Raw genomic sequence first — 14,774 nt, forward strand, 5'->3', positions numbered from 1 at the left:
ACCAGCTAACCATGTAGCAGCCTGGGATTTCTTGTGAATGAAAAGTGCAATACATAAAAAGTCATTATTATTTATGTACCTGTCAAGTCCACAACACCAGAGGGAGTTCAACTAACCACTTGCAACTCAGATTCGGCTCAAACAAGGGGTTAAATTAATTTTGCTCCTATGCCACTAAACGGCCATTAAGAGACTCCTTCAAAACCACTCTCAAAGTGCACTTACGGGCGGCTGCAATTTTAAACTGGCCCCTGTAAAAACATTAAAGTCCCCCTTTTATGGTTATATCCTCAATAGCAGTTTTTGTATTGACCTGTATACTTTCGTTTGAACTGTACAAATTGTAAATGAAATGTTCAATCAATCAATCAATCAGCTTTTAGATGAGCAATTTTCTGCGAATGTTGCCCCCATGATAGGGATGCTAGGGTTCAAGTCTTTCATGGGTAAAAATCACACCTGTGTGAAGCAAGTTGTGCAACTCCGTGTGGCGGTCCCCGGGGGGGTCCCCGGAACTTCCAGACCCACAGAAACACGCCCAGTGTGTGTGTGTGTGTGTGTGTGTGTGTGTGTGTGTGTGTGTGTGTGTGTGTGTGTGTGTGTGTGTGTGTGTGTGTGTGTGTGTGTGTGTGTGTGAGAGAGTGAGAGAGTGATAGAGAGTGAATAACATCTCAGCAGTAGGTGACTGCAACAACTGGCAGACCCCCCACCCCAACACACACACACACACACACACACACACACACACACACACACACACACACACACACACATACAGCTCATCTCATATTCATTGTTTTCCAGCTTGAGTCATTTGCATGTTTTGTTACCATGCTCCTTGACCATCATGAATATTTAACAGAAGGTACTGTGGAATATGTTAATAATATGTATGAGATGAAAGGATATGCATACATTCTTTGACACTTTCTATTCTAGGCCTTAACCACATGAACCACATGCCGGGAAAAAGGGGGGGAAATGCAGATCTACACGCTTGCAGAGTTTTTCAAAAGTATTTGATAAATCAAATCCAAACATCAAATGCATTCATATAAATAGGTATAAAACATATTAAGAAGTAGTGAAAATAGCATAAGCTCACAGTGTGATGTGAAGCAATGCGTTGTGAGCTTGTAGATCTGCTATTTTCACTAGTTTGGGTCCTGTTTGGGTCTTTTTTAGCTAAAACGTTTGGGCCCTGCTGGGGGACTACATTATATCTTGGCTTATCAATCTCCGCATTTGACATCATTGGTACCCAGGTAGTCATTTAAAAACCAAAAACACATTCCAAAGGTGTTGTTTAAAAAAAATGACCCTGTAAAGAAGTCTCATAATTGTTCTGGTTTTATCCTTGACATCTACTTAAGTTTGAACTGTAGGCTACTCATTCTACATACTGTGAATGAAATTTTCAATCAATCAAGGCTTTAATTTCAGAAAGCTAACTTGACAAGGATGATCAAGCAAGGTTGTAGTTTCTATTAGCTTGGAATCCCCATCGATGATGGCACTCATATACAGGTAGGCAAGTTTGTGCAGCCGTCTACAGTCCAGTGAGTCCACCAATGAGCAATGAGCATTAGTAATATTCACATTAGGTTGAAAATGCTTGAAGTGCTCATTAAATGTATCTTTCTGTATGTATACACTTTCAGAGTTCCATTTTGTTTGGCAATTGGAAAAGCTCGACTCAAAATAGAAAAACTTCAAATGAATATGATGAGCTCAGTCTGATAAACGTTCGCGTGGATAGGACCGATCTATGGCTGTGTATTTGGAATACATGATGAAATGTATGTAAGATCAGACGTTCTAGGCCAGGGCTTTTAAACTGATAACTCTTATATTTAAACATTCATAACTCTGAGTGTACAAATGAAAACAAATATGGAACCTACATGTCTGTAACTCTGAGAGTGTACAAATGGAACCAAATGGACCCTTCACCCTACATGTCTGTAACTTTGAGAGTGTACAAATGGAACCAAATGGACCCTTTAACAGGTCTGTAACTCTGAGAGTGTACATGGACCTTTAAAAGGTCTGTAACTCTGAGAGTGTACAAATCAAATGGACCCTTACAGGTCAGTAACTCTGTATAAATTTAACCAAATTGACCCTTACAGGTCTGTAACTCTAAATTTGTACGGATGGAACCATTTGTACACTCTTAAGTGAACACACAGTACTCTACAGTGTGTAAGCTATAGCAGAGCAACAGGCCTGTGGTCGTGTGTGTGTGTGTGTGTGTGTGTGTGTGTGTGTGTGTGTGTGTGTGTGTGTGTGTGTGTGTGTGTGTGTGTGTGTGTGTGTGTGTGTGTGTGTGTGTGTGTGTGTGTGTGTGTGTGTGTGTGTGTGTGTGCGTGCGTGCGTGCAGAAGGGACAGCAGTCAGTGAACAAAGAAGGGGCAGGTGACAGCTGTTCACTGGCATGGGACACTGGGGCAGCATGGGACTGGACGGGACTGGATATTATACCAAGTGACTGCAACATCTTGGAACTAGAAAAAGTGCTCCTCGGAGCATAGGTCTCCACCAGGTCAAGTTATTGTGGCCTTCTGGTAGTGCTATAAATAATATGCCAATGTGAAAAAGGTGCCATTTTTATGCCTTTAACAGCAATTGGATGTTCAAATTGCATGATGAATCAGCCTGTTATAGTGCTACCATGAGGGTTATTCCAAAATCCAAGTGGCATTTCAGCCTCTGCCTATAGTGCTAATGAGCGTGTAAAAATGTGTACCCTGCGTTCATCATGGTTCGAGGCATTTTGTTCAAAACAGACCAATCCTGCAAACTTTGGAACCCAATCTTAGCCAATCGGGATGGAATATGGAAATTTGGATGAGAAAAGGTTGAGAACCACTGGAATAAGCTCTCCATTTACACATAAGAACTGTGTAATAGGTAAAGGATTGCACACACCAAGAATGCATTTTAAATGATTTATTCTCTACCCTTCATCAGCCTTCATCTAGCCTTCATCAGTATGAGGAGTTGTAAGTGTCAGTTAAGGGAGTGGTGACAATTTTATAAAATAAAAAAATAAATAAAATTATTCGGCCCCATTAGAATAGAGCAGCTTCTTTTCTACCGCCAATAATGAAATAATAGGGGTGGCGGTGGTTCAGGGGTAGAGTGGCTGGATGGTAGCCGCAAGGTTGCCAGTTCGAACCCGGGCTCCCCCAGAGTTAGTGTCGAAGTGTCCTTGAGCAAGACACTGAACCCCTAATTGCTCCTGATGTGCTGGTTGGTGCCTTGCATGGTTTCTGTGTGAATGGGTGAATGTAATGCACAAACCATGTCAAGTGCCTTGGATAAAGGCGCTCTATAAATGCACCATTTACCATTTAACCAACAGACTATATGTGCGTTGTGAGCTTGTAGATCTGCTATTTTCACTAGTGTGGGTCCTGTTTGGGTCTTTTTTAGCTAAAATGTTTGGGCCCTGCTGGGGGACTACATTATATCTTGGCTTATCAATCTCCGCATTTGACATCATTGGTACCCAGGTAGTCATTTAAAAACCAAGTCTCATAATTGTTCTGGTTTTATCCTTGACATCTACTTAAGTTTGAACTGTAGGCTACTCATTCTACATACTGTGAATGAAAATTTCAATCAATCAAGGCTTTAATTTCAGAAAGCTAACTTGACAAGGATGATCAAGCAAGGTTGTAGTTTCTATTAGCTTGGAATCCCCATCGATGATGGCACTCATATACAGGTAGGCAAGTTTGTGAGCCGTCTACAGTCCAGTGAGTCCACCAATGGACTTAATCATATTGGCACATAAAGAGGCGCATGATCTACAAGGGAAACTGCCTAAGATTATTGGTTTTGGTCTATTAATATATGAGTCAGCCTTGGACATCTTTAAAATATAGTTTAAAGACTCACCAAGCAGGCCTTTACACCGCTCTTTATGATTACAGCTTTTGTGTTGTGACATATCCTGTATTACTTTCCTCAATTTCACCAGTTGATTGGTTAAATGGAGATTTGTTTTATTTTTGTCTTTATTTTTTATTATTTTATAACAGAAATGTTATACTTCATTGTTGTGAAGCACTTTGTGACTCTGAATGTTCTGTGAAATGTGCTCTACAAATAAACTGTATCACTTACCTGACAAGGATAACATGGTGTAAAGCTTTTGAAACACATTTCTGCAAGATGTTGCAGTCACCCTGTATCAAAGCTCTTGACCCATAGCAGCAGTTGTTCAAATGTACTTGAAACAGCAGCCAAATAACAGCAGGTTTTCAAGTGTATTTAAATCACTCGTCCACAATGTCTCTTATCTCAATGTCTCTTATCTCAATGGTGTGTGGACCCCCCAGGGGGTCCACACACCTCCCCCTTGGGGAGGTTCCAGGATGTCCCCATGTGCAGCAAAATGTGTTAATACAGCATCACAATCATTAGAAGCACCTTATTCTGCTTTATACGATGCATCAAAAATCTTGAAAGTGTGTTTTGAATCATTTTGATTAATTGTCTTCTTCTTTACTATTATTACACAATTATTTTCTTCTTGGGGCCCCCTGGCAAAAAAACATTTTCAGAGGTGGGGACAGTGGCGGAAGGTTCCTATAACGACAGTGGGTGCCCACCTTAGAGTAGCCTATATATTTTAAGGTGCCCACCTGCCCCGCAACTTATTATTATTGGCTTATTATTTTGCCAGTGGGTGCTTCTGCTCCTCAGCACCCACGGAGTTGACGCCACTGGGTGGGGATCTGTGGCCACATCTCTCTCTCTCTCCCTCTCTCTCTCTCTCTCTCTCTCTCTCTCTCTCTCTCTCTCTCTCCTCTCTCTCTCTCTCTCTCTCTCTCTCTCTCTCTCTTATCTCCCCCCCCCCCAGAGAGACACAGACACAGAGAGGTCCATACATTCTTCCCCCCATAGAGACAGATAGGCCCATGAACACACACACACACACACACACACACACACACACACACACACACACACACACACACACACACAGGTGTCAGCTCACTTAATTTAAGAAGCTGCCTATTGTTTTAGGTGGAGTGCTGCAGTGCTTTGCTTTTCAAATGCAACAGCAACAGTTCCACCAGCATTTAAACGCCTGCGGTTCTTCTCGCAGTATTTCCATGTCAAAGACCCTATAACCCCCCCCCCCCGTCTGAGAATCAGTGGTGGAAAAAGTATACTCAAATGTTTTACTCAAGTAAAAGTGTCAATACAACATTGCAAAATTGTAAAGTAGAAGTCTGTTTAAACTGATAAAGGATGAAAATTACTAAAATGAAGAAAGCCCAAATAAGCAACTGCGCTTATGCCCACAAATCATGCAACGACATTTGCATGCAACCTTACAGAAAAACACGCCCAAAGTTGCTTATAATAAGCAGACTTAATGGCAACACAGGGGTGTTGGTAACAGCACACCGTCAGTAACCAGGGGTTATTATGGGATGTCATTATGGCATTTAAATATACAATAATTTCATGACCTGCTTGCTGTAATCTGCACCTATATAGCCTACATACTGTATGCATTTCATAACCACACACAGCACTTCTTCACTGTGTCTGCATGCCTCAAACACACACACACACACACACGCACCACCCCCACCCATGCCATTCCCTGTTCAGCTAGCTGTTGTAACTAGATCTGCGCTGCTCTAACCGGTTCCCGACTTGAGTGAGAATGAGAGAGAGGGGGAGGAAAATACACACACACACACACACACACACACACACACACACACACACACACACACACACACACACACACAAGCCCTATACTGTGAAAATAGCAGATCTGCAGGCTCAAGCTTGTAGGTTTGCTAAAATAAAAATAATAATAGGCCTACATGTAAATAATGCCCCAGAATAAGCTTGCTGTGAGCTTGTAGATATGCTATTTTCAGCAAAGAGATTTTGTTTCCAGGGGAAAAGGAGGGGGCCTAATAGACCCCTCGTTGGGGGCCTAATAGACCCCTAGTTGGGAGACCCGGGTCAAGAGTTAAAAAGTATTCATGTGGTTAATACACATATCCAGAACAAAAGGGTTTTTAATCTTTTTTTATGTGGTTAACTGAATATTTTGGCTTTTACGCCACGGACAAGAACAAGTCTTTGCCACGGACACGTGTCCGTGTACGGACATATATGACCCCTGCCCTGGACATGATGTATGATTGCCACAGTAGCTATGGGGTTCAAGGTTCCCAGTTTGATCCCGGGCTTCCCCAGAGCTAGTGTCGAAGTGTCCTTGAGCAAGGCAGTGAACCCCTAATTGCTCCCGATGTGCAGTTTGGTGTCTCGCATGGTTTCCTCCAGAGATCGAAACCCGACATCCCAATCTCAGGGTGGACACGAACCACAATGCACCATTTACCTTTTTTTTCTCCTTCTTTTTGCCATATTTTAAATGCATATAACTTGCATGTTTACTTCTCAGAACATGGTTAGCACATGGTTAGCTCAGAAAAACATCCACCATAATGCAATCACTAATAGACTTGAAACTTCTGACATATGACTTGATGTGAATGTCTGTTGTATGAAATCCTAAGTGAGTGTTGGTTTAACTCATGTGCCAAACAGTTGAAAAACAAACTAAGACGTTGCATGTTAAAGAGGACAGCATGTGTTTGACAAGTCTCAGTTTCTACTTAAAGGAACATATGTACCGTGAGTGTGTGTACCTACTACCCACCAGGGGGATTTGTGCATGTGAGAAATGAATGATGGGAAATGAAGTCCTTCTAGTGGAAACTGATGAAGGCTGGATAGCCAAAACCTTGAGGCATAAATTTGGAAAAGGGAAAAATGGGTGATCTGTTGATTCTGTTCCAAGTGCAAACTATATTATGTCCATTGCAAGAAGTTTTCACTTTTAATCAAACCCACACTCCTATCTGTATATGTCACGGTTTGCTAAATGGTGAACCCAAAAGCAGAGCCAAACACAGCAGGGCAAGTATGTATTCACAATAAGTGAATTGGAGAATGGGGAAGGTGGCGTACAACAAACATGGGAGGCTGAGGTGGTGGAGTAAGGGCAGGTGGCAGGCAAGCAAAACAAGCAGGCAGTGGAACAGGTGAGCCGGGTTCTGAAGCAGAGTAGGAAGGTTCAAGTTGCAAGCAGGAATCTTGAGAGCAAAACTAGATAACAGCTAGGGAGCACTAGAAAAATACTAGATCTAGAAACACTGGAAATAACTGTTACAAAATATGCTACAGACACTATAGTATACCCTAACTACCCAGGTAAGAATCTTGAGAGAGTGATGAGGTGACCACGGGCAGGTCAGAGCCATAGAGTAAGACAGAGTTACGACAACTCTGTTCACTTCATGGGGCCAGGACAATGGCGGCTCTTCTACATACGGTAGACTTATATTGGCACATAATTATAGATTATATTAGTGACAAAGGCCCTGAACCGGAAGTTTACGAAATGCATTGGAGTCTATAGGGTTTACAGTGACAAACAAGTTACATGAACCACGTGACCAGGCTGTTTTCTGCCCCCTCAATGTCGTAACTCTTTCTTACTCTATGGCTCAGGGACAGGTGGGTACCAAGGCTGGAAGCTGGGAGGCAAGCCCACGCCCACACAGAGCCACAGTAAGCCCACACAAAGAGAGAGAGAGAGAGAGAGAGAGAGAGAGAGAGAGAGAGAGAGAGAGAGAGATATGACTTCTGTGGATAGGAAGAATGTAATTGGGGATATGTGAAATGTTAACTTTGACTTGAATTGAATTACAGATATCTGCAATAGGCCTACATATCCAGTCAAGATATGAAATGTTAAAATCGCATGCCATAAGTTGTTTGGCTTCCTTCAGACGATGCAGCAGCAAATATATAATATAACATCAAACAGCAAAAACAGCAAATAAAGGGTAAATAATGCGAGAAGAGGGCGAATGCGAGGGTGGCTAGCGTTGTCCTATAAGTGCATCTACCCGAGTCACGTGCAATTTTGAGATAGGCTATTCATTATTCAGTATTTATGATTTACCTTTAGTTCTACTCCACTACATCACAGAGGCAAATATTGTACTTTTACTCCACAACAATTATATGAAAACTTTAATTGCAGATACTTTTGTACTGTAGTGTATACTGTAGCATTTTGAATACGATCCTTCTACTTATAATAACAGAGTATTTTTCTACATTGCAACATTGATACTTTTACTTGAGGACCACTTCACCACTTTTCAACCTATCTTCATATAATTGGTCCTTAAAAGTAAAGTGGGCAAAGGCTAATTCATTTACAGTATATAGGAGCCACACAGTGGAAGAGTCTAGAAACCAGTGTTAAACTGACATCCAATTTGAGGACTTAAACAGAAGACTAAACAATGGCTACTGGAAAAGGTTCCCCAAAGGGTCATCTTAGACTAGAGGGATGGGTAGGGACGTACTTGTTGTGTATGTAATGTATATTTACTATTAGTATTTGTGATGTATTTTAAAGTATTGTTCTGTTCAGTGCGAGAGGACCTCAGTGGAAATAAGTCTTTGGACTTTACTGAGAAATCCTTGAATCGCTGATTATAATGTTGTATTATGATTGCTTTTCTAAATAAATCAAATCAAATCCAAATCCAAATCCAAATCCAAATCCAAATCCAAATCAAATCCAAATCAAATCCAAATCAAATCAAATCAAATCAAATCAAATCAAATCAAATCAAATCAAATCAAATCAAATCAAATCAAAACTAATAATCATGATAAAATAGCAAAAAGCAAAAAGTTCAGAAACTATATAGGCCTATATACTATATATAGAATAGAATAGAATAGAATACACTCTTTCTTAACGTCAAGTCTGGGGACCAACATGGTTTCAAAAGCACCATCTGAGAGTGTAAGCGGAATCAAATGGACCCATTAGTAGTCTGTGTGTAATGGGTTAATTTGGTTCAATTTGTACTTTCTGAGTTTAAAAAAGAGCATTTTACAGTGTAGATTTATCAATATATAATGTTTTAAAATCAAATGGGAGATCATGGCCTGCCCTAATGCATATTAACCACTGATATAGTAAGCTGTAATACTATATTACAAAATTATATATATATGGTGTAGTTTGTTCCATAAGGATCATGTAATTTGACAGGGTCTACTACTGTGTGTGTGTGTGTGTGTGTGTGTGTGTGTGTGTGTGTGTGTGTGTGTGTGTGTGTGCCAGTGCGCTGTCACGTGACCGCCAGTGTGTGTGAAAAACACGCACACTGGTTTTACATTCCTCACAAAGAAGAGGGGCTGCTTCTCTTTTGGCGCCGTTCGTTTAAAACTTCCCCTCGGCCAATCGCGTCACAGCGAGCGCACATAAACTTGCTGGTCACTCTGACGCAGCCTCGCGTCCCGCCCCCGCCTATTACCGCGTTCCAAATGCAGAGCTTCGCCTTTCCGCCAATCGCCTCGCGGCTGGTGGGCGGGGCGCTTTCAAGTTGGGTTGCGCCGCAGACGGTAACAAAACACGGAGAAGAACTTCAGTATTCAGACATTTACACCTCGTGAGGCTGGAAACAGGTTGGTCACAATTCTTCCCATTCTTTCTGCTTATTATATCCTTTCTGGATTTGTTTAACCTTCTAATGGTGATTTGTGTTGTTCGCATCTGCTCTGACGATGCTAACACACGTTTTATGTTGGTTTTGCCCGTGTTTGTTGAGCTTAATGTTGGAATTTGAGTCTCGAGGCCTTGCGTTACACAGCAAGCCGAGGGAAAAGGAAGATCTGCAAGCCCACATAGTGTCGTGTCCGCGACGCGCTGTGGGCTTGGAGCTCTGCGGTGAGTCGCTTTGCTCGACACCAGCGTCCAACCGACATGTAAATCCCCCAAGGTTTTAGCGAGCAGCAGGAAACTTCAGTTTTCGACGATTCTATCGCTTTAATTTGTAGTTGAAATGGTTAAACAGCCATGTTTTCTATTCATGTTTGACTTTAGATTGCGTCGTATGATTTTAATGTTCAGTTTTAACCTTATAGGGGTGTTTACGACTCTAGTTTAAACCAGTTCAGGTCAAGTTAATAAAGCCTGATTTATATTTAGTTCGTAGGAGGGCGCGGGTTTAAAAAGTTGGTTATAATAATGTAAAACGTTGTAAAATCTTGTCTTTAAAACGTTTTCAGCGCGAGCTAAAAGCGTTCGTGCGGTAGATCTGCAAGCTGCGGCACATCGTGTATCTGCAGGCCTTGTGGTCATGCAGATCTGCGCTTTGAGGCTCCCTGTCTCGTGCTAACCAGCTTGAACAAACGCCATTTGGTTCTGCTAGCATTATTAGCCACGTTAGCTTCCTGTGTCGGACTTTTTCAAACCGAACTAGGCCTAGGCTCCACCGGTGAGTTTGTTAGAAATGGTAATGGTTAATGCACGGTATCTCAGTCTCGTTTAGCAGCCGTACCAATGAGCAGTGAATTGGTTTGTTATAAAAGTTGTGTTTTTTGTCTCGGTTTTGGCGCTGTGGGGGGTTTAGGCGGGAGACGAGACAAAATGGGAGCCAGTGTCTTTTTGTCCCGACGGGTTGAAAATGGCAGATCTAGTGTGAGCTTGTAACTCGGCTATCTTCGACGCACAAACAAATCCGATTAAAGTTTCTTTTTTTTGTCCTGAGTGGCCTGTGGATTGAAAGCCTCAACCACACCTTGATGAATTTAAACATTTTAACTTTTAACGTTGTTTGGAAGGTTATTACACGTTTATGCTCGGATAGGAGGTTTAAAGTGAGACAGTCGCCCCTTTTTTGCTTTATGTAACTTTATGACTGTTGCCTCTTGTCTTTGTTCACCTATTATTTTAGTTTTGCCATGTTCACTTTTATACAGACCCTTGAGTCAACCTTTGCACTTATATGCTGGTTATTTTGTCTTGCATATTACATTAACCTGCATTAGTTGTATTAACTTATGTCATTTATTACCATTTTGCCTTTGATGTGCCTTTTATATAAAAATGTCTGCATTCCATTTAAAACTAACTTATATGCTCTTTCATAGATATTTTGCAAACATGGCCAAGGACCCAAACAAGCCCCGTGGAAAGACCTCCTCTTATGCTTACTTCGTCCAGACGTGCCGTGAAGAACACAAAAAGAAGCACCCAGGGACATCTGTCAACTTTGCAGAGTTCTCCAAGAAATGCTCTGAGCGGTGGAAGGTGCGTTTGTTTACTGTGGATGTTGTGTCAAGTGGGTGGGGTGTGTAAAGGGCTTCTTTGGTTGTACAAACTCTGTACAACTGATTGAAAAGTGGTGAAATGGCTTGTAGATGACTTTTAAACACTTATGGGGCTTAGTTTACATATGGAGATGCATGGTTTCTGCCATCACTTTGAACAAGCAGTCTTATTTACATCAGTGGTAGAAACTAACTAATTTCACTTTCTCAAGTGCTGTACAATTTATAGGCACATTCCTGTTAAATGCATTTATTGTCAGATGTCTGCCCTAGTTTATACTAGCTTGTAGAGCAGCTATTTGTACACTTGTTATGATCAGTCCAGCACTGGTTCAGTGGTTTGACATGTAATTACTATGAGTTTGCATTTCCACTTAGTGAACATCCAAAGTTGGTTTCTCAGTTTTTATTTATTCATAACCCAAATGTATTCTCCCTTTTGTAGACTATGTCTGCCAAGGAGAAGGTGAAGTTCGAGGATTTGGCCAAGACTGACAAGGTCCGCTATGACCGTGAGATGGTGGGATACATCCCCCCAAAAGGTACCAAAGGTGCAGGGAAGAGAAAGAAGGACCCCAACGCACCCAAGAGGCCACCGTAAGAACCACTTTATTATTTATACTTATCACTATGGGCTGAAATGTGTCAGCTGTGCGCCGGCTTTAGTTTGGCACCATTGTTTTAGTACAAGGGGGCTTGTGCCTGAATGTTTGCTGCTGATTAAATGGAAATGGTTTCTTTATTCAGCAACTTCTAAGACTTGTGTGGCTCCACAAACTCATTAGCCACCTCCCATTTAGTTTTACATTGTATGTGTGTCATTTGCTTGTAAGATTCATGGCCTTTGTATATTACGGCAAATAATTATTGCAACAAATATATATATATATGGGTCAAATTTGTTTACAAGGCTTTGTGATGACCTGTTGGACAGCTGTAAAATGGTAGCCTTGTTATAATATATTCAATCTCCTCTTCCCCCAGATCTGCATTCTTCGTGTTCTGTGCTGACCACCGTCCTAGGATCAAGGGTGAGCACCCCGGTATCGGCATCGGTGACATCGCCAAGGAGCTGGGAAAACTCTGGGGCAAGCAGGGTCCCAAAGACAAGGCTCCTTATGAGGCCAAGGCAGCCAAACTCAAGGAGAAGTATGACAAGGTATGTACACTACTTTTTCCAGTTGTGATGCTAATGTCGGTTCATGTGCATTGGAGTTACATTATTAAACCTCTACATTACTACAAGAACTCTTATTTTGATAACAAATATTATCTTTTGGAGTTTTGGATGTGAGAAGTTAAATCTCAAATTGTGTTTATGGCTCTTGATGTGAAAGGCAGAGTACTTCCATTGAACCTACACTCACTCCTCTCTCCTCCCTCCTCCCTGCAGGACATCGCAGCTTACCGTGCAAAGACTGGCATGGCAGCCAGTGGCCCTGGCAAGAAGAGCGGCCCCGGCAGGCCAGCGGCAGGCAAGAAGCCGGCACCAGTCATGGACGAAGACGACGATGATGACGATGACGATGATGACGAGGAGGAAGACGATGATGACGATGAGGATGATGACTAGATCCTCAGGGTGTTGTAGGGGGGGGTGTGACCTTGTTCTGGCGTTTATTTTTACAAGGATGTGAAACCTGCAATGCAAAATGCTTGATATTGACACGAGTTGGTTCATGTTCTGGACTTGTCTCCTGTATGTCATTTTATAGGATATTGGGCCCCCAGCATCTTAATTGCAACTTTTCCCCCCTTTTTTTGTCTTTAATACCTCTAATGATTTGTAGGTTCTGAAACAAACAGGTTTAAAGTTCTAAGGTTAAAATTTGTTCACCACCATAGTTCGATGTTAAAGATAGAACCTTGGGTAACTGGCTACTAAGTCCAAATATTTTCCTTATCAGTTCTCGATGTTTGGAGTTAAATATCACAGCCAGATGTCTATCTATTATACCCAGGGTTCTACAAAGCAGCGACATCCAAGGTCGAGCCCCGGTTTATGCTGCCGTGTTGCGCACTGAAAATTACCCCCTATAAGTTCCAAGTAATGAATTTCCGCACGTCATGGCCCAGTACATGAGCATAACTACTCTACTCACCTGTTTTGGATTCGCACATGGGGCTTATAGATGGTCTGGTTTCGGCTGACGACTGAGCATAGATGGGTTATCAGGGGGAAAAGACAACTTAGCATTTTTTTTGTCCAAGTTCAGACACATGGTGACAGCAGTAAGACTTGTACATTTTTTTTTTTTTTTAAGCCGTTTGTTTTTCTCTCCTTTGAAAGCACTGCTTATGTTGTTTTTAGTGGTGTTTACTTTTTTACAAACCAGGAAATGTGTAGTTCAATGAGAAATAAAGTTTTTTGCAGCCATCTTTAATGTGGAGCTTTAACTTTCTCCATGTAGAGTGAAAATGTTTTTTTGTAATAAAAAGTTTGTATATTATGACTAATTCTCGTGTTGTTTAATCATTCTCTGGGTTTAATGGTGCATGTGGTATATGTTATCAATGCTAACATTATTCAGTTTATCAGAATATTGAGCTAGGTGTTTTGCCTGGCTTCTCATATTGCTGTAATGTTAAGGCTCTTAAACATAATTTGCATTTGTCTAATTTCACCCAAATGACTATTCCAATGTGCTCATTTCAGGAGACCCTGGTTCCTGAACACTAACTATCACAATATAGAGCTATTTTAATCATGATCTAACTGCAGGGTGAAACTAGTTCCATGCATCGCACGATGACAACGTCTGATCTACATGATCACAAGTCAAATGTGAGTGAGCTTGTAGATCTGCTGATTTTTATACACTTTCGAAAATGTGTTTAATATTGACGTTGAACCAAAGTATAGAGTTTGACATACTCCTATCTGAACTAGTTGGTAGATTTTGATTACAAAACATTAAGCTTCTGCTTTGAAAAAGTAACCCATCTTTCTTGATTCTGTTAAATTGTGTACATTGGGGGTCCCTAGCCTAATAATGCATGTCAAACTGGAGGTTCCGTTATATTAAAACGTCTTATCTCCCTGACATATCTTTTCAAATGGGTGACCGTGGGCCGTGTCATTTTGGGGGTCCTTAACACGAAAACGTTTAAGAACCACTACTTTAGTTTCAGCTGACACACAATGGCCAATGAGGATTTGTACTTGGTATACTGGCTCTATCTGGTGGACAAAGTGCAACACCACACATTCATGGAGCAGAAGTACAAATGTTTTCAGAGTTATGTAAAAGTAGCAATACCACGAACAGATGAATACACTTAACAAATAAAAGTCTTGCTTTCAAGTCAAGGACAAAAGTATTGACATTAATATATGTAGTAAAGTACTCTATGCAGAATGGCCATTTCAGTATCTACTGGTAGCATATAACTTTATTGGACTAGCCTATAATTTATTGATTTATGTTGGTTAATGAAAAATAGCAGATCTACAAGCGCACAGTGTGCTTTGTGCATCTGCTATTTTCAGATTAAAAATAATAATCTTGAATGTTTTTTTTAACACAAATCTCCTCTGGGACTGGGGGTCCCTGGCAGTTGTTCAGATGGGGGCCTGCAGCC

At 41.3% G+C, this 14,774-nt stretch overlaps 1 protein-coding gene across 1 annotated transcript; it reads left to right on the plus strand.

Annotated features, from left to right (window-relative positions):
- The first annotated feature begins 9,503 nt into the window (after nucleotides 1-9,503).
- On the plus strand, nucleotides 9,504-13,645 carry hmgb2a (high mobility group box 2a). Its single transcript, XM_080757472.1, has 5 exons — nucleotides 9,504-9,545; nucleotides 11,013-11,172; nucleotides 11,638-11,789; nucleotides 12,177-12,351; nucleotides 12,586-13,645. Exons 2-5 carry the CDS (start codon nucleotides 11,026-11,028, stop codon nucleotides 12,763-12,765), a joined length of 654 nt encoding a protein of 217 aa, XP_080613598.1. The 5' UTR covers nucleotides 9,504-9,545; nucleotides 11,013-11,025; the 3' UTR covers nucleotides 12,766-13,645.
- The last annotated feature ends 1,129 nt before the right edge of the window (nucleotides 13,646-14,774 follow it).

This window comes from Protomyctophum bolini (assembly GCF_963924005.1).
Source record: "Protomyctophum bolini genome assembly, chromosome: 3".
Lineage (NCBI taxonomy): Eukaryota > Metazoa > Chordata > Actinopteri > Myctophiformes > Myctophidae > Protomyctophum > Protomyctophum bolini.

What these genes read in the sequence shown, in the direction of transcription:
- hmgb2a (XM_080757472.1), top strand. Translation starts at nt 11,026, where the DNA reads ATGGCCAAGGACCCAAACAAGCCCCGTGGAAAGACCTCCTCTTATGCT. An exon ending in AACGCACCCAAGAGGCCACC is followed by an intron (nt 11,790 to 12,176) that starts GTAAGAACCACT and finishes CTCTTCCCCCAG; the next exon opens with ATCTGCATTCTTCGTGTTCT. An exon ending in TCAAGGAGAAGTATGACAAG is followed by an intron (nt 12,352 to 12,585) that starts GTATGTACACTA and finishes TCCTCCCTGCAG; the next exon opens with GACATCGCAGCTTACCGTGC.